At 43.3% G+C, this 20,513-nt stretch overlaps 1 protein-coding gene across 5 annotated transcripts; it reads right to left on the bottom strand.

The window, feature by feature from the left end:
* Positions 1-1,223: 1,223 nt before the first annotated feature.
* Positions 1,224-20,428, bottom strand: LOC142965042 (uncharacterized). Of its 5 annotated transcripts, XM_076105733.1 has the most exons (4): positions 11,230-13,691; positions 9,216-9,718; positions 8,527-8,528; positions 1,224-6,178 (listed from the first exon to the last, which is right to left on the bottom strand). In XM_076105733.1, the coding sequence occupies exons 1-4, from the start codon at positions 11,420-11,422 to the stop codon at positions 5,290-5,292; spliced, it is 1,587 nt and encodes a 528-aa protein (XP_075961848.1). In that variant the 5' UTR covers positions 11,423-13,691; the 3' UTR covers positions 1,224-5,289. The 5 variants fall into 5 exon arrangements, 4 of the variants coding, with proteins under 4 accessions (XP_075961848.1, XP_075961845.1, XP_075961847.1 ...); XM_076105730.1 differs by lacking the exon at positions 8,527-8,528 and having other exon boundaries at positions 1,224-7,163; positions 9,260-9,718; positions 11,230-13,687; XM_076105732.1 differs by lacking the exons at positions 9,216-9,718; positions 11,230-13,691 and having other exon boundaries at positions 1,224-7,163; positions 7,340-9,150.
* Between the last annotated feature and the right edge of the window lie 85 nt (positions 20,429-20,513).

Here is a 20,513-nt window from a genome sequence, read left to right as displayed (position 1 = left end):
TGCAAGCTTCATCGGCTGAGCTGGTTTATGGACAGCCACTGCGGGTCCCGGGGGAGTTTATCCCCAAAGTCACAGACCCTTGGTCTGCAACCCAGCAGCGGGAAACGCTCCTGGAAAAAGCCAGGCTGTTCAAACCAGTGCCCACGTCGCAGCACGGCCTTCCACAGTCATACACACAGTCACACAGTCACGGCGGGGGCGGGGGCGGCCTCGTGCCCTCCCACCACAACGCCACAAGACCCGGAGGGTGCCTTCAACGGTGGTCCTGCCTCCGGCCCCAGAGACCCCAGAGTCGGGCTAGTCGGTTGATTCGGGCCCCGAGACATTAATGGTTGGGACTAATCTCGGGAGTTGGTGAATTCTGGGGGGACGCATGTAGGGGACGACCGAATTCACAGGGCCCCTTTAAGGAAAGGGGCGTAACCCTGGTGACAGGGGGGGGTTAAAGGGTGGCAGGAAGTGAATGTGTATTATGGGTGTACGGATGGAAATAAACGCCCACAAGGTGCAGCCAAAGGGAATACTCGCCTCCTCGTTTGTTTCCACGCTCCTACAATCATATGCCTTTTTATATGGAAGCCCATTTCCATCAGCAAAAAAAAGAATTACAAAAAAAGATGAAAAGTTAGACTATAAAAATTTCCCCATGGCACTTTTGGTACATCCAATCTGTAACCATGACACTGACCAGATGTTTCCAGTTGCTGTTCAATGTTTGCTGAGTGAAATCCCACGTGAAGTATTTCATCTGTTGTAAAGCCACGTTTAAAGTGGTCTTCAAAGTACTCACAATATATTTCTATGTCAAATGTAGGGTAACCTGCCAAAGAGCTGCTTCTATGACCGTTGTGTTTAAGTATGACATAATTTTGACTTTTATATCTCATAGTTATGAGATAGAAAGTCAAAATCATGATATTAAAAGTCATAATTATGACTTTCTATCTCAGAATTTCGACCATGGGGATATTTTTATTTTCAAGTGACTTTGAATTTTTAGAATTCCTTTTTTGCTGATGACATGGCGGGCCGGAAATGGCCTTGAGTTTTACACTTTTGCCATAGAGGTTTAAGTTACTTGATATCTTTTCCATTTGTAAAATACGTGGGTTGTTTTCTAACTTTTATTTGCTCCTTCAGAAGACAATACCAGATATCACCAATTAATTGCATTCTGGTCATTTTCTGAACATCTACTCCCTCAACAATGCAAAACAGAACTGTGTGATTCCATTCATTTTATTCAAATACACAAAGATACAATAATTTCACATCACAGTATGTACTTGGTTCAAGGTACACATTACTAGTCAAGGGCTACAAAAATAACCAAGTAAAACATCTAACCTAAATCATAACAACACATTTTCTCAACACCATGAAAAACAATATACAAGAGGAAAAATAGGGACACCTGGTGGTTAAAGTAACAAGTGTGTGGGACTGAGTGACAGAACAGAGACAACATAATATTTAATAAATGAAAACACATACTTGAGGAAGTCAATGCATAAACACATCAATTGCCTTCTGGTATTTTATGCAATTCTGCCCCTAAACATGCAAAATAGCAGAATTGACAGAAGAAGATGAATGCCAACATCTATGCAGTATTTATCTAATCTATGCATCTATTGTCATACGACACAGGACGGCCTGCAGTGATACAAATGGTACCTATTAATTACAGAAAATCTCCAAAACTTTAATTTTAACAGCAAAAACAACCCTATGAAGCCGGGTAACAAGATAGTAACAGTAAGCAACATGCTTCACATGTTACACATCTTCAAGGAATCGCCACCTTTATGTGGTGGAGTATTCTTATCCTGTCACATGTGTGGTCGTGCCAAACAATCAAAATCAATATAACAAAACTAAGCCTGACGAACTACCTCTGAAACAAAACAAACAAAAAGGCTTCTCTAGCTTCTCTAAATGTTACTCGATCAAAACCAAATACAGAGGGGGCAGCGACCAATACACCTAGTGTATCTAGACACAGAAAACGACGTGTTTGTACCAATGTAAAGGGTACCCCAGACTCACCTACTGTCCGCAACCTCTCACCACAAACAATAACATGTAGTCTCAGTCTCAGCATCGACAGAACATAACACAATGAAGCCCTGTTGACTCCTGAGGTTTACTGCCTTTATTCTTGGCTCTCACTCTGCTGATTGGCCAGCCTGAAGTTGGTGCAACCCACGGAGCAGCATGACCAGCCCCCACAGGTGGAACTCAATCAATTGATTGACACCGAAGAGGAAAATGAGGGAGAGAGAAAGAAAGAAGGGCAGAAAACACAACACGTAACACAGCGCACGCGACAAAGTATCCGCAAGAACATTTTCAGACCCCTTTTTATGACACGGTTGTAGTTTTGAATGATCAGAGACCAACGCATAAGACGCTGGTTGTAGTTATACATTCTGGATATAAACACGAGGGTTATGATCTGTGAAAACTTTAATAGGCTTAACACTTGACCCAAGGTAAACCTCAAAATGTTGTAGGGCGAACAACATTGCTAGAGCTTCCTTCTCTATGGTGGAATACCTAAGTTGATGTTTGTTAAACTTCCGTGAGAAGTAACTCACAGGATGATCGATGCCCTGGTCATCCTCTTGCAGAAGAACTGCCCCAGCTCCAACTGCACTGGCGTCAACTTCCAGCTTGAAAGGCGAGGAGAAATCTGGGGCAGTCAGGACAGGAGTGCAACGCATTATACTCTTAAGACTTTCAAAAGATTGTTTGCACTCACTAGACCACACAAAGGGCTTTGCGGGACTGGTTAAAGCAGTCAGTGGAGCTGCTACAGAGGAGAAGTTTTTGCAGAACCGTCTATAGTATCCTGACATCCCAAGGAAACTGCGCAGCTCTCTCCTGGTTGTTGGTACAGGAAATGCTGCTGAAAAGGTGTACAGCCTAGCTGCGTAACCGTTACCCCCTCCCAGTGCGAATGAAGCGCTGGAAGATGGCTTGTTCAATAACCTCTGACCTAAGTCATGAACGCACCCCCCAAAATATACACGCGAGACTGTCTTAGCCTGCTTAGAGATGCGAAAACCAGGATAACTTAATACCACTAGCCACCATCGTATCACTTATTTCAGGCTAAAAACGTCGGCCTTCCCGACTGACCGATATCAACGGATTTAGGTGCGTGTGTGCAACAGGTGTGGGAGGACTGGATGTACTCCAGGATGGACCCGCTCTAAAGGGCCACCGCTGGAGGAGGAACCCCGTGTGGTTTGGAACCTCGCTCGGTTATTCAGCGCAGCTTCAGGACCCTGGCCCTAACACCCCTAATTTAGATACCAATCTAACCCCTATTGCTTCCTAATGCACTTCAGCTAATGTCTAAGCATTATTAACCAACACTGCAACATCACATGTGATACATTAGCAGAGCTTCAGAATCAATCTGAGACAACGAAGTTAGTAAATCACAACAATGCTGAACAACACCTTACCTTAGCTTGTAACAGGAATGTCATTCAGATCACATGTCTAATAAATGTACTACTGTCAGCCTATCCCAGGGGAAGAGCTCCCTCACCTTGAGGAGACTACGAGGGCCCCACCAGAGACGAGCAACACTGGACTTTGGTTGGAATGCACAAAATACAATCCAGTTATATTTGATTTTTACAATACGTTTAGAAAAAGGTTACAAAAATGAGTAATAAAAATGAAATAATAGATCATACAAAATCTCAAATGTACCAAGTTCTCAAAAAGCCTAAAAGCTCTAAGAAGAGCGTCCAGAAGCCTCGATCCTTTGTTGTCTCCTATTTGTACCCTTCTCGTTGGCGCTTTCTGCAACCTCCGGGTCCATATAAGGTAGACAACAGAACATTCTTAAATCATTGGACAAAACAGTTCCAATAGTCCTATCCCTTCTGACATACCTACTTTTTAAGTTGAATGCTTTTCTGCTAGCCCCCTCCTTTGTAGAAGGTGTCTGTCTAGCTCTCACTGAACAGGATGTCCCCTAACTAAGACAACAGTTAGTTTTTGAATTTACAATCTTTCCCCCCTCTGGCTGTCATTCAATCATGTCAGAGTGAGTTCAACCCAAAGTTCACTTAATTCATTAGCTTTAACATAACAGTCAACATTACAAGCACGTATGATCACATTTTGATAAACGATAGAAAGTCACACATTAAAGCAATTCAATAATTGAAACGTCTCTAAGCAATATGGGATTACATGCAACGAGTATGTTGATATCTGAAAGTATAACATTAATGACGTGTTCACACCAAACACGAATCACTCGCGCCGCGTATTCGCGTCATTTGCGCCACCTGTCTCGCCGGGGACTATTTGTGTTCATTTGCATGAATCGCGCTGGACGCGCCGGAGAGGGGGCGTGGCTTATCGCCCTGAAAGCCGTTCAACTGTCCGCCATTAACCATGGAAAAAATAACCTATATTTCTGCTTAGTACGTGTTGTGGAAGTCACAGATATCCTGGGAAACTAAACGCCGTCATGTCTGGTTCATAACATTGTCCAGAGGAGCTCCGTGTATTTTATCGAAGTGTATTCACTGTGTCTAGCAAGCCACACGTCGCTGTTTACTACAGCTGTATGAACACAAAATAAACTGATTTGGCTGTGATTTAACGGCAATAAACCGACAAAAAGGGACTCCGAAATAACTACGTAATGATGCCGAATTGTACTTGTCTTCTCAATGGAGCTCTGATGGATCGGTGCTAGGGTATGCTAACATTGTAGCAGCTCCACCAACACTCAGAATAACATCATCTAGACGTAAATACGGCAGCGTCTATTCATTGTTTGTACCATATTGTTTACACACACACATTTATACACATAGTTTGGTCCGGTCTCTATTGATATGAGGTATCGTAGAGCTCTGGGTGAACACAGACGGCTACAGACGGCTACAGCGTTTGACGCGAATTCGCGTCAATCGCGCCGCGCAATCGCAAATTCGCGTCACTCCAGCCTCATCGCGTCTGTGCATAGACTTTGTATGTAATCTACTCGCGCGACGAATAATTTGCGCCGTGTTTGGTGTGAATGCACCATTAGGCTGATAGTAAGCAATAGATCATAACTCATCAATGATTTGGAAAATAACAACTCACATAACATACAAATAACACCTTGAGATAGGATTTCCTCTTTTTCTAGAGGCCAAAGGGGCCATTTCCCTATATGCTAATTAGGTGATAAACTATAATGCTCCTGGAATACTTCTCTGTATAAGAGTCAGCCAGATGCTCAAACCACAAGACGCTGCCTTAACGTCATTTCGAGCCTGGCATCTCTCCTGTGTGACATCTCATGTGTGTCTTCAGACTTCCATTTTTAGTGAAACCTTTACCACATTCAGAGCAGCTGAAAGGTTTCTCTCCTGTGTGAGTTAGCATGTGTTTCTGTAAACGTCCAATCACTGAAAAAGATTTATTACAGACTGAGCAGCTGAAAGGTTTCTCTCCTGTGTGGAATCTCATGTGTTTCTTCAGACTTCCATTTTGAGTGAAACTTTTACCACATTCTGAGCAGCTGAAAGGTTTCTCTCCTGTGTGACATCTCATGTGTGTCTTCAGACTTCCACTTTCAGTGAAACTTTTACCACATTCTGAGCAGCTGAAAGGTTTCTCTCCTGTGTGACATCTCATGTGTTTCTTCAGACTTCCACTTTCAGTGAAACGTTTACCACATTCTGAGCAGCTGAAAGGTTTCTCTCCTGTGTGACATCTCATGTGTTTCTTCAGACTTCCATTTACTGTGAAAGTTTTACCACATTCAGAGCAGCTGAAAGGTTTCTCTCCTGTGTGAGTTAGCATGTGTCTCTCTAAATGTCCACTCACTGAAAAATACTTATTACAGACTGAGCAGCTGAACGGTTTCTCTGTGTGGAATCTCATGTGTTTCTTCAGACGTCCAATTTCAGTGAAACATCTATCACATTCTGAGCAGCTGAAAGGTTTCTCTCCTGTGTGAGTTACCATGTGTCTCTTTAAAGTTTCACTCCGTCCAAAAGATTTCTTACAGACTGAGCAGCTGAAAGGTTTCTTTCCTGTGTGAATCATCATGTGTTTCTTCAGATTTCCATTTTCAGTGAAACGTTTACTACATTCTGAGCAGCTGAAAGGTTTCTCTCCTGTGTGGAATCTCATGTGTTTCTTCAGACTTCCATTTTCAGTGAAACTTATACCACATTCTGAGCAGCTGAAAGGTTGCTCTCCTGTGTGGAATCTCATGTGTTTTTTCAGACTTCCATTTCGAGTGAAACCTTTACCACATTCTGAGCAGCTGAAAGGTTTCTCTCCTGTGTGATTTACCATGTGTCTCTGTAAATGTTCCCTACGTGAATACGATTTATTACAGACTGAGCAGCTGAAAGGTTTCTTTCCTGTGTGAATCATCATGTGTTTCTTCAGATTTTGACTCTTGCCAAATGTTTTCTCACACTCAGAGCAGCTAAATAGTTTCTCACCAGCACTACATCTTGAATCACTGACAGAAACTTCATCATTATTCACAGAGTTTAAACCCGACTGAGGTTTTCTGGTCTCCTTCCAATCACCACTGTCATCAGTGTCAGAAGAGTCTCCAGTCTTCTCATTAGTATCTGGTTCTGGATGTCTATCTGGATCAGAGTTCCTGCCTGGTTCTGGTCCTCCACAGTCCTCTCCATCAGCTTCTGTTGCCATCTGTTCAGTTTGTCTTTGATGAAGTTGTGAGGACTGAGCTTCCTCTTCATCGTCTTCACTCTTCACAGGAGTGAATGAGAACTTGGTGATATCAGCCTCCTCCAGACCTTGAAGCTGCTCTCCCTCCTGACTGGTCCAGTGTTCCTCCTGTTCCTCTTTAATGTGTGGGGGCTCTGGGTCCCCCTGTTCCTCTTTAATGTGTGGGGGCTCTGGGTCCCCCTGTTCCTCTTTAATGTGTGGGGGCTCTGGGTACTCCTGTTCCTCTTTAATGTGTGGGGGCTCTGGGTCCTTCTGTTCCTCTTTAATGTGTGGGGGCTCTGGGTCCTTCTGTTCCTCTTCAACGTGTGGGGGCTCTGGGTCCTTCTGTTCCTCTTCAACGTGTGGGGGCTCTGGGTCCTCCTGGTCCAGACTGGAGGTCCACTCCTGCTGCTCTTCTTTAACCACCAACAGCTGCTGGACATCTGTGGAAAATAATGAATTACATACACACCTTAGAAAACTGTAATTTCATGTTAACAACTAATCCATTGATTTCACTACTTTCCTATAATGTGGGGAGACATGTTGCACATTTTGTAGAACATATTCAGACCTCATTCAAACTAAAACAAACTAAAACCTGACATGTTACACTTACGGTAATTGAGGAACATGGTGTTGGGGATAGCAATGGGGATATATGCTGTTCCGTGGTTTAGTTTGATGAATAGAAGGACAGGGGGTGAGAGAAGGAGTCGTCTTTTTTGCTGACCGCTAATATCGCTATTATCATTGTTGATCGCTGTCTATTACCTTTGTACAGCAATGAGAAAGTATTTTGAACGTTTTTGTCTCTCCCGGCTGTAAGACCTGTATGACTCCTCTTCAGCCTGAAGACGGTCATGACCTTTGACCCTCTTGTCTTGGCCTCGAGCATCTGATGGAGAGCCTCTTGGAGAACCCGTGCATTAACTGCGGCATCATGCCTCCCGGGGTAAGGTCTACTAGGCTGGCCGAGGTGGAACACCTCCTACCTGACAGGTCGATCCTACCAGGTGACATGGAGGGGGGCCGTGTCGGAACCACGCATGCTGACTACGGGGGTTCCACAAGGTTCAGTCCTAGGCCCCCTTCTCTTATCGCTCTACACAACATCTCTGGGTTCTCTTATTCACTCGCATGACTTCTCTTACCATTGTTATGCCGATGACACCCAGCTGGTCTTGTCATTTCCCCCCGGTGACACCCAAGTGGAGGCACGCATCGCTGCGTGCTTGGCTGACATCTCGAAGTGGATGACGACACACCACCTCAAGCTCAACCTGGACAAAACCGAGCTAAAGTTCCTCCAGGTGAAGGGTTGCCCGCACCGAGACCTGTCCATCACCATTGACGATACCGTGGTGACACCAACTCGGACTGCGAGGAACCTGGGTGTGACCCTGGATGACCAACTGTCATTCTCAGCAAACATTTCATCAGTTACACGCTCCTGCAGATTCCTGCTCTACAACATCAGGAGGATTCGCCCCTTCCTCACTGACGAGACGGCGCAGGTGCTCATCCAGGCTCTTGTCATCTCCCGCCTGGACTACTGCAACTCTCTACTTGCCGGAACCCCGGCATCGGCCATCAGACCTCTGAAGCTTGTCCAGAAAGCTGCAGCTCGCCTGGTGTTCAATCCCCCCAAGTTCTCCCACACAACTTCCCTTCTCTGTTTTCTACACTGGCTACCTGTAAGAGCTCGCATCCAGTTGAAGACTGTGGTACTAGTCTACAGGGCAGTAAAAGGAACAGCTCCTTCCTATCGCCGGGCCATGGTCAGGCCCTACACCCCCGCCTGACCACTTCGCTCTGCTGCTTTGGGGCGATTGGTTGCCCCGTCGCTCAGAGGTCCCTGTGCCCGATCGACCCGGTCACGGCTTTTTTCTGTCCTGGCCCCACAGTGGTGGAAGGAACTTCCCACTGAGGTCAGGACAGCAGAGTCGCTGCCCATCTTTCGGTGCAGGCTGAAAACTCACCTCTTCGAGAAGTACTACCCTGAGCCTTCCACTTAGCACTTATTGTATTCGTATTAGTTTGTTGCACTTATTGTTTTTGCACTGTACTTTGGCTCTGGGTTATGCTCTTTGATGCTTGTTTAAAAAAAGGAGATTTAGCCTACTTATGACTTCTGGTGACTAGTAGTTCTCTTGAATACCTATGTTGAATACAGTTATTGTAAGTCGCTTTGGATAAAAGCATCTGCTAAATGACTGTAATGTAATGTGAGGTTCACCTCCGTCTGTCAGGGCAGTAGAATCCAGCCCAACCTACACATTTCAAAGAAGCGTGAAAAAACAAACAAAGAATCGTAGTGCTAGTAGGCAGCTGTTCGTTTGCTGCCCCTGAAACGTAACAGCAGACATAAGTAAAATAAAAAGATTTTTTTGTTTTTTATAAGCCAGGCTACATAAAGTATATTCATGCACAATGATCTAATAAATGATGCAAATAATGTTGGTGTGTCTGTGTGTTTGAGAGTGTCCACTCACTGAAAAATACTTATTACAAACTGAGCAGCTGAAAGGTTTCTCACCAGCACTACATCTTGAATCACTGACAGGAACTTCATCATTATTCACAGAGTTTAAACCTGACTGAGGTTTTCTGGTCTCCTTCCAATCACCAATGTCATCAGTGTCAGAAGAGTCTCCAGTCTTCTCATCAGTATCTGGTTCTGGATGTCTATCTGGATCCGAGTTCCTGCCTGGTTCTGGTCCTCCACAGTCCTCTCCATCAGCTTCTGTTTCCATCTGGTCAGTTTGTCTTTGATGAAGCTGTGAGGACTGAGCTTCCTCTTCATCGTCTTCACTCTTCACAGGAGTGAATGAGAACTTGATATCAGCCTCCTCCAGACCTTGAAGCTGCTCTCCCTCCTGACTGGTCCAGAGTTCCTCCTGTTCCTCTTTAATGTGTGGGGGCTCTGGGTTTTCCTGGTCCAGACTGGAGCTCCACTCCTGCTGCTCTTCTTTAACCACCAACAGCTGCTGGACGTCTGTGGAAAATAATGAATTACATACACACCTTAGAAAACTGTAATTTCATGTTAACAACTAATCCACTGATATCACTACTTTCCTATAATGTGGGGAGACATGTTGCACATTTTGTAGAACATATTCAGACCTCATTCAATCTAAAAACTGACATGTGTTTTACCTGGCTGTGAGACAAGGTTTCTCTTTGCGGGAGTTGTTCTTGTTTCTATAACATTAGAGTAGGAGCCAGGAACAGCCTGTGCCATTTTGTACACCCTATTTGGTCACTTACGGTAATTGAGTAACATGCTGTTGGGGATAGCAATGGGGATATATGCTGTTCCGTAGTTTAGTTTGACGAATGGAAGGACAGGGGGAGAGGAGTCTTCTTTTTTGCTGACCGCTATTATCGATATTATCACTATTATCATTGTTTGACGCTGTTCATCGCTGTCTATTACCTTTGTACACCAATGAGAAAGTATTTTGAACGTTTTTGTCTCTCCCGGCTGTAAGACCTGTATGACTCCCCTTCAGCCTGAAGACGGTCATGACCTTTGACCCGCGAGCATCTGATGGAGAGCCTCTTGAAGAACCTGTGCATTAACTGCAGCATCATGACTCCCGCGGTGAGGTCTACTACGCTGGCCGAGGTGGAACACCTGATGGGTGAGGTTCACCTCACCCATCAGCCCACTCAGCCTGGCTTTTTCCATAAGCCAGGCTACATAAAGTATATTCATGAACAATGATCTGGTAAATAATACAAATAATGTTGGTGTGTGTGTGTGTGTTTGAGAGTGAGAGAGACTGTACGTTTGTTGAAAGCCAGCAGTGGCTCTTATGATTAGAAATATAATAAAATATGATTATTATTTTAGAGCCTTCAACATCACCAGTGGGATGTGGCCTCCATGGGTCCCAAACTCCTCCCTCCCTCCCACTGTATACTTTATATAATCTGAAAAAAACAAGCAATATTATAACATGATGTTGACATTAGTCATGATGGAGAGTAAACAAAACATGTTTATGCTTTTTCTGATATTCATACAGCCTCCCAACCTGCAGAGACCAGACCTTCATCATCCAGCTCCTCGTCTGCTGGACCCACGACATCCACCGGTAGTGTACTTCATGTTAACTTTCTTTGTATGCCAACTCATGAAAATCTGATAGTTTTCTTTCATCAAAAGTAAATAAAATCTGTTAATAGGTCACACTCCTGAAGAGATGGAGCAGACAGTTTGGGGGTTCGGCCGGTGTAGGAAACCTGACCCTCCTGAGAGCTCGGAGGGATTGGTGTCGTGGGTCCAGTGTGACAGCTGCCACTCATGGTATCACACCATGTGTGTGGGCTGAATATAGATGGATTTTATTGGAATGTTCGCTAAAAAACTGTCCGGACCAGGAAACAATTCCGTTAAGTCTCTTATGTGACATGAACATATTTTAGATTTCAACACGCTGCACGTTCTCATCTCATCTACTTTGTGTGTTAAAGATGCTGAGTGTTTAATGAACCAACCTGCTCTGTGTAACCGAAGCTGAGGGATGAAAACAGCGTCCAGTAGTTTCCGTTGTCGCTCGTTCTCTTCTTTTAAACGACAAAGTTCCTCCTCGTACTCTGCTATCGTTCTTTCAAACACACCAAATATCTCTTCAGCAGCTGCAGTTAGTCGCTGGTTGACTAAACATCTCAGCATTTGGACTTTAGACATTTTCACACAATGACACAAACTCCGTCAGAAACACCGTTTACTCTCATTAAACTCTGACTAGCGCTGTGTTGATAACTTCCGTCCCCGTCGGTCTGTTTTCAGCTAGCATGCTAAGCTAACTTCGATAGCTTTGTATGCTCCCGGGAGATGAGTCAGAGGAAAAACATCCAGAAAAAAAGATGAAGAGCTAAAAGTCCATTCAGACATGTTTATCCAGACACACAGAGACTCTGGTGGATCTAACTGATACTTTATCAACGTAAAAACTCCTTCACGTGTTATACGAGCTAGACGCCATTTTGTTCACAGTGAAGAACACTTCCGGGTCCTCTTCCCCGTCAAAATAAAACATCCAGGTTTTTACTGACACGTATTTTTACATGTCGAACACAATATATTCATGACTTTTTAAAATAAACATAAAACTAAATACATTCAACCAATATCCAACTGTCATGCTGCTGAGCTACAATAAAATAGTTCACATTACAGATTTGATATACAGACTTCACTGAAGCATCACAAACATTTAACACTGTTGCTTTATCACATTCACTTGTACAAATATAGTACTTTTCCCAAATATATGAGGAGTTTATGAGACATGTGTTGTGACAAATTAAAACTACCCAACAGTTTATACAAGTACAGCTGAAACTATTGGATGATTAATCAATTCGTTGACTGACAAAACATTAGTTGGAAACTATTTTGATGGTCAGAGTCTTTTTACATGTAAAAACATTTCATAGTTCCAGCTTCACCAATGTGAAGATGCTGCTTGTTCTTTTTAATAACATGAATGTATAAGTAATAAAGTAATATAGTGAAGGTGTCACTTTGGGCTCTGGATAATTGTGACACCATTTCTCACTGCAAACTACAACAGCAAAATCCTGCTTTTACATTAATACTTGATAGCAATATTCATTTAATGATATTAAAAAATCACACAGGACATTTTAATACTTTTAATACATACATATACTGTGTGTACAGCAGTGGCTGGCCGTGCATTTTATACCTGGGCCTTCAGTGCTGTCTTGCAGCTGAAACACCACCTCATAACCTCATGATGGCGCCACAGCTCGGTACGAGGCTTACAAACCGAACAATACGTTTGAATAATACTTGTGCATTTGGAAAATACAGAAGCTTAAATTGTGGGAAATATAATGTTTTCAGTGGACTGCGCTCACGTAGGAGACAACGGACTGTGACCTCTCAACCCGGAACAAAACAAAACACAACAAAAAACAGCTGATGCCCCGCACTTCTGAAAAGCTAGGCTAAACTAGTTTAACAAACAATAACTCTGCGCATGACGGTAATATGCTTTGTAATTAACGGACAATGCATATAGTCCAAATCTATATAATTAACACAATGACAACAACAAACCAGTCACATATATTCATATGACAACAGAGCATGACAAATCAATCCAGCAACACGCATTCTGCTACACACTCACGGCACGGGCCATTCAGATATTAGATGTAAAAAAACAAACGCAGTTGATTTACCGAATGCTGTTCACTTAAAGACAAACTCCATCCTCCTTTGTTTGTTGACAAAGAGTTTAATCCCACGGTTAAATCCCAACTCACAAATTATACTGTTACACCACAATAAGCGGGGCCTATCACGCCGTCCCTTGTGCTGCACTGGGACACTCAGACCACGGCTTAGTCCATCTGATTCCTGCATACAGGCAGAAATTAAAGCTATGTAAGCCTGTTGTCAGGATAGCAAAGCAGTGGACCAGTGACGCTATGGAGGATCTTCGGGCTGTACAGACTGGGATGTTTTCAGGACTGCTACTAACAGTCTGGATGAGTATACAGAGGCTGTAACGTCATTCATCAGCTTCTGTGAAGACAGCTGTGTACCATCATGCACCAGGGTGAGTTATAACAACGACAATCCCTGGTTCACAGCTTAACTCAGACAGCTACGCTTGCAAAAGGAACAAGTATTTAGGAGTGGGGACAAGGACATGTTCAGGGACTCAAAATACAGGTTTAGCAAGGCGCTAAACAACAGTACTCTAAGAAACTGCAACACCAGCTCTCAGCAAGTGACTCTACTTCTGTCTGTAGAGGTCTGACAGATCATAAACTATCAGCCTAAAGCGCCACACTCCATAAATGGCTTGCACCTGGCAAACGAGCTGAACGAGTTTTACTGTAGCTTTGAAAGACAAAGGGACAGTCCTGACCCCATACCCCATCCACTAGCTCCAGACCACCAGGTCTCCCTCCCCCAGCTCAGCAGGGGCCCATGCCTCTCAACCACCCATCCAAGTATCCCCAGAGACGTCAACAAGCTGTTTAAAAGTCAAAACCGCTGATCACCTTGTGTGACTCCCTGGTCACCACTGTGGAGTCCTTCAGCTTCCTGGGCTGCACCAGATCCAGGACCTCAAGTGAGAGCTGAACATCAGCTCCATGGCCTAGAAGGCTGAGGAGAGGATGTACTTCCTGAGGCAGCTGAAGAAGTTCAACCTGCCAAAGACAATGATGGTGCACTTCTATACTGCCATCATGGAGTCCATCCTCTGCTCCTCCATCACCGTCTGGTACGCTGCAGCCACGGCCAAGGACAAGTTCAGACTGCAGTGTATCATTCACTCTGCTGAGAGATTGATTGGCTGCAGTCTGCCGTTCCACTACAACTTGTTTGCCTCCAGGACTCTGAGGCGAGCAAAAAAGATTGTAGCTGACCCCTCTCACCCTGGACACAAACTCTTTGAATCCCTTCCCTCTGGCAGGAGGCTGCGATCCATCAGGACCAAGACCTCACGCCACATAAATAGTTTATTCCCGTCTGCAGATGGGCTCATTAACAAAACCCAGGACCCCCAATGACTCGGACACTTACATCCTCATGACAATTACTTACTGCTACACATCATTGCACAACTCTACTCTTTAAATACACACGTGGCCCATTAATAACATACTTGTTTTAACATACTCTATATTTGTTTTTCATATTTTCTATTTTGAAATTGTCTTTTATAATTGCACTGTTTATTGTCAGCCACCAATCACCAAGCCAAATTCCTTGTATGTATAATACACTTGGCAATAATGTTGATAAGAAGAATCATTACGAGACATCAATTAGAACAATAATACATTTATTTAAAGCAAACCAAACCTTTTGCTCACAGAAAAAGAACGACACTCATTGAAATTCACTACTTTCAAATCTGTCCAGAGCAGATTCAGCCCCCCGTTAACTCAGTTTCATCACCGCTGAATATTTCTTCTCAACTAGAAGTTTTACAGTCGCTGTTGTCAAAAACACTCATATGACTTTGACAACACATGCATGTCTTTTGACCTGATGAAGCCAGACAAATCTTTAGTCACAAACTGTTACGAAGTCAACTTTGTCCAGGAGATTACAAAAAGTATCTTAACAATATTCCCCAACCTTTGTTAAAATGGACCAACATGTAAAGGCATCAGAAACATGTAAAGGGACAGTTGAGATGTTTAGAAGTGTGGTTGTATGAAGTACTTTTCCACAGTCAGTGAATTACTCCAGTAGATGGAGTTTGAAGAAACAGACAGGAGTACCAGAATTGGGAGCAAAGAAATGTACTGCTGTGGACGTATTTTAGACACCTAAAAGAATCAATATCAGTTTTAGTGCAATACTCAAAATATCCCTTTAAGTGTAAAAATTAAAGACATTTATTTATCAGAAAATGATTTACAGAGAAACACACTAACATTGCAGAGATGAAAGCAAAAAAGGCGTCAGGGTCTCCAAACCCGAAAGAGCACAAACCCACCTGACCCACATTAAGTACAAGTACAAAAGTATTGTCATGACAAAAAAGTATACTGATTATACCGAATGGCCCATTTCAAATACATATTTATGGTAGGCCTGTATCATTGGATACTAATAATTGACGCATTAATGTGTTCATCCCTTTAATGCTGCAGGTACTCAAGTATAGTAAAATACTTCACAATTGTACTCAAGTACAATACTTAAGTTAATGTACTTAGTTACATTCCACCACCGCTAAAAGAAGATCACACAATAGTTTACAAGAGCACAAAGTTCTTCATAGAACTAGCCTCTTGTTTTTGGTCTCAAAACACACCAGATTGATGAATTTAACTTTAAAATGTACAACATGTTCTTCCAGGTGAGCGCGCCCCGGACCCCTCTAGAAAACCAACACTAAGTAGAAAATAAAAACTCAACTAGTCTACCGGATCAAACTAAAGACAGTACTCAGCTCCCTGCCAACGTGAGGAGGCGTCACCTTAAACAAAGCATGGATCTCTCAGAGCGATCAAGGTTTATTGTGTCACTAATCGTAAGCGGGGGCTGATTGTGTGTGAGGACAGGGTTTTGAGGGAAACAATTCAAAATCTGAACGTGGAATCAATAAGTAATGCTCTCAAATAAAAACAACATGACTTTGAGTAAAGATAGGGGAAAAGCACCATAGTTCTTCCCCTGAGTTATGTGCCATGTGGTGTGTCAGATTTAACTTTTCTATACAAACAGAACCTTTACAGCCGGTTGTCTCTTGTATGAGCTTTCATGTGTAACTTCAGAGCTGACTTGCGCTGAAATCTATTATCACACAGAGAGCAGCTGAAAGGTTTCTCTCCTGTGTGGAGTCTCACGTGTCTCTGTAAAGTTTCCCTCCGTCCAAAAGATTTCTTACAGAGTGAGCAGCTGAAAAGTTTTTCCCCTGTGTGACACCTCATGTGTTTCTTCAGACCTCCACTTTCATTGAAACGTTTATCACATTCTGAGCACCTGAACAGTTTTTCCCCTGTGTGAATCATCATGTGTCTCTTTAAATGTCCACCATGTCCAAAAGATTTCTTACAGACTGAGCAGCTGAAAGGTTTCTTTCCTGTGTGAATCATCATGTGTCTCTTTAAATGTCCACCATGTCCAAAGGATTTCTTACAGACTGAGCAGCTGAAAGGTTTCTTTCCTGTGTGAGTTACCATGTGTCCCTTTAAGGTTTCCCTCCGTCCAAAAGATTTCTTACAGACTGAGCAGCTGAAAGGTTTCTCTCCTGTGTGAATCATCATGTGTTTCTTCAGATTTTGACTCTTGCCAAATGTTTTCTCACACTCAGAGCAGCTAAATAGTTTCTCACCAGCACTACATCTTGAATCACTGACAGAAACTTCATCATTATTCACAGATTTTAAACCTGACTGAGGTTCTCTGGTCTCCTTCCAATCACCAATGTCATCAGTGTCAGAAGAGTCTCCAGTCTTCTCATTAGTATCTGGTTCTGGATGTCTATCTGGATCCGAGTTCCTGCCTGGTTCTGGTCCTCCACAGTCCTCTCCATCAGCTTCTGTTGCCATCTGTTCAGTTTGTCTTTGATGAAGTTGTGAGGACTGAGCTTCCTCTTCATCGTCTTCACTCTTCACAGGAGTGAATGAGAACTTGATATCAGCCTCCTCCAGACCTTGAAGCTGCTCTCCCTCCTGACTGGTCCAGAGTTCCTCCTGTTCCTCTTTAATGTGTGGGGGCTCTGGGTCCTCCTGGTCCTCTTCAACGTGTGGGGGCTCTGGGTCCTCCTGGTCCTCTTCAACGTGTGGGGGCTCTGGGTCCTCCTGGTCCAGACTGGAGCTCCACTCCTGTTGCTCTTCTTTAACCACCAACAGCTGTTGGACGTCTGTGGAAAATAATGATTTACATACACACCTTAGAAAACTGTAATTTCATGTTAATAACTAATCCACTGATTTCACTACTTTCCTATAATGTGGGGAGACATGTTGCACATTTTGTAGAACATATTCAGACCTCATTCAAACTAAAAACTGACATGTGTTTTACCTGGCTGTGAGACAAGGTTTCTCTTTGCGGGAGTTGTTCTTGTTTCTATAACATTAGAGTAGGAGCCAGGAACAGCCTGTGCCATTTTGTACACCCTATTTGGTCACTTACGGTAATTGAGTCACATGGTGTTGGGGATAGCAATGGGGATGTATGCTGTTCCGTGGTTTAGTTTGATGAATGGAAGGACAGGGGGAGAGAGAAGGAGTCTTCTTTTTTGCTGACCGCTATTATCGATATTATCACTATTATCATTGTTTGACGCTGTTCATCGCTGTTGATTACCTTTGTACAGCAATGAGAAAGTATTTTGAACGTTTGTCTCTCCCGGCTGTAAGACCTATATGACTCCTCTTCAGCCTGAAGACGGTCATGACCTTTGCCCCTCATGTCTTGGCCTCGAGCATCTGATGGAGAGCCTCTTGAAGAACCCGTGCATTAACTGCAGCATCATGCCTCCCGGGGTAAGGTCTGCTAGGCTGGCCGAGGTGGAACACCTGATGGGTGAGGTTCACCTCCCCCTGTCAGGGCAGTTGAATCCAGCCCAACCTACCCATTTCAAAGCAGCGGGAAAAAACGAACAGAATCGTAGCGCTACTTAAAGGTAGGCAGTTGTTTGTTTGTTTGTAGCTCTGAAACATAACAGCAGACATAAGAAAATAAAAAGATTTTTTTGTTTTTTTAAGCCAGGCTACATAAAGTATATTCATTAGGGGTGTAACGATACGCGTATTCGTATTGAACCATTCGGTACGAGGCTCACGGTTCGGTACGCATGACAAACCGAACAATACGTTTGGAGAATGCAGAAGCTTAAATTGTGGGAAATATTATGTTTTCGGTGGAGCCACTGTTCTCAAACTGGCAACCCACATGACGTAACGGACAGCATGCTCTCTGACACGCCCACCACCAAAGAAAAACTTTCTACTCCAGTCGGGCACTTTTGCGCTGTGAGACACGCTACATGAAGCTAGCTCGGTGCAGTATGGCTAGTAATAGACTAGAAATAGAAGATCCTCCAACGACCTACAGGTCTGGTGTTTGGAGCCACTTTGGTTTCTCTGTGAACTATGAGGGCGATGGCGAGAGAGTGGTGGATAAAAAAACAACGGTATGTCGCATTTGCTACACGAGTGTAGGTTACATCAGTGGGAATACCTCAAACATGTTAACCCATTTACGCCGACATCACCCCAGTGTGACAGTGGGTGGAACTAAACGAAAACCTGGAGCAGCACACACGCTTCAAACTCTCCCCGAAGCGTTTAAGCAGCTGTTCACTACCGATTCGAACAGAGCTAAAGCGATCACCACGGCGATTGCTACATTTATAGCCGCAGACATGAGACCCTACTCTGTAGTGGTAAACGCAGCTTTATGAACCTGCTGAATGTTATTGAGCCCCGTTACACAATTCCTTAACGAGCCCATTTCAGCCAAACCGTAATTCCCACTTTGTACAAGAAAACAAAAGCACAAGTGGAGAATCAAATGTCCGAGGCACCCGCTGTTGCTCTGACAGTGCCTGGACATCGAGGGCTACACAAAGCTACCTGACTGTAACGCACATTCCGTGACCTGAACACGGAATGGGAGATGAAGAGCCACGTTCATTCAGGTTTAGTTCCATCATTGGTCATACTAAAATTATGATGGAGAAGATGTAAGTAACAATACTACATAACATTTTTTAAGGAGCAGTTTTAGTCTTTTATGCTTATGTGTTGGTTAGAAGACACCCCAGAAGATGGGTCACTCAGGTATAGTTCCATCATTGTTCAAAGTCAAAGAATAACTTTATGTTAGTTTTAATGAATAAATATATTTTAAAATCAAGTACATTTCTCTGGCATTTATAGTTTTCTACTGTATTGAAAACGTACCGAAACGTACCGAACCGTGGCACCACTGTATCGTACCGAACCGAACCGTGAATTTTGTGAACAGTTACACCCCTAATATTCATGCACAATGGTCTAGTAAATAATACAAATAATGTTGGTGTGTGTGTGTGTGTTTGAGAGTCAGAGAGACTGTCTGTACATTTGTTGAAAGCCAGCAGTGGTTCTTATGATTAGAAATATAATATAATAAAATATGATTATTATTTTAGAGCCTTCAACATCACCAGTGGGATGTGGCCTCGATGGGTCCCAAACTCCTCCCTCCCTCCCACTGTATACTTTATATAATCTGAAAAAAACAAGCAATATTATAACATGATGTTGACATTAGTCATGATGAAGAGTAAACAAAATATGTTTATGCTTTTTCTGATATTCATACAGCCTCCCAACCTGCAGAGACCAGACCTTCATCATCCAGCTCCTCGTCTGCTGGACCCACGACATCCACCGGTAGTGTACTTCATGTTAACTTTCTTTGTATGCCAACCCATGAAAATCTGATAGTTTTCTTTCATTAAAAGTAAATAAAATCTGTTAATCGGTCACACTCCTGAAGAGATGGAGCAGACAGTTTGGGGGTTCAGCCGGTGCAGGAAACCTGACCCTCCTGAGAGCTCGGAGGGATTGGTGTCGTGGGTCCAGTGTGACAGCTGCCACTCATGGTATCACACCATGTGTGTGGGCTGAGACGAGGAGCTGATGATGAAGATGATCATTATTAATGTTGTTTGTGTCCTGATTTTTGATTACATTTTTGATTTAGTTTGTGTCCCGTTTATATTTCAATGTTTGCATCATCTTTTCAATCATAAGTCATTTGTCTTTTGCTTCAACAATTTAGCTTTTCAATCATGAATATTTGTGTTTTTAGTTGTAACAGAACTCTTACTCTCCAATGTGTGTTATGATAGTAATTGTTATATACAATATACAGTGTTTACAACGAGGATAGAAGTTGGTCCGAATATAGATGGATTTTATTGGAATGTTCGCTTAAAAAACTGTCCGGACCAGGAAACAATTCCGTTAAGTCTCTTATGTGACATGAACAGATTTTAGATTTCAACACGCTGCACGTTCTCATCTCATCCACCTTGTGTCTTAAAGATGCTGAATGTTTAATGAACCAACCTGCTCTGTGTAACCGAAGCTGAGGGATGAAAACAGCGTCCAGTAGTTTCCGTTGTCGCTCGTTCTCCTCTTTTGAACAAGAAAGTTCCTCCTCGTACTCTGCTATCGTTCTTTCAAACACACCAAATATCTCTTCAGCAGCCGCAGTTAGTCGCTGGTTGACTAAACATCTCAGCATTTGGACTTTAGACATTTTCACACAA

The sequence above is a fragment of the Anarhichas minor genome, unplaced genomic scaffold (assembly GCF_050575085.1).
Source record: "Anarhichas minor isolate MPS153535 unplaced genomic scaffold, ASM5057508v1 ptg000033l, whole genome shotgun sequence".
Classification (NCBI taxonomy): domain Eukaryota; kingdom Metazoa; phylum Chordata; class Actinopteri; order Perciformes; family Anarhichadidae; genus Anarhichas; species Anarhichas minor.
This window is presented reverse-complemented; position numbering and strand designations above follow the sequence as displayed.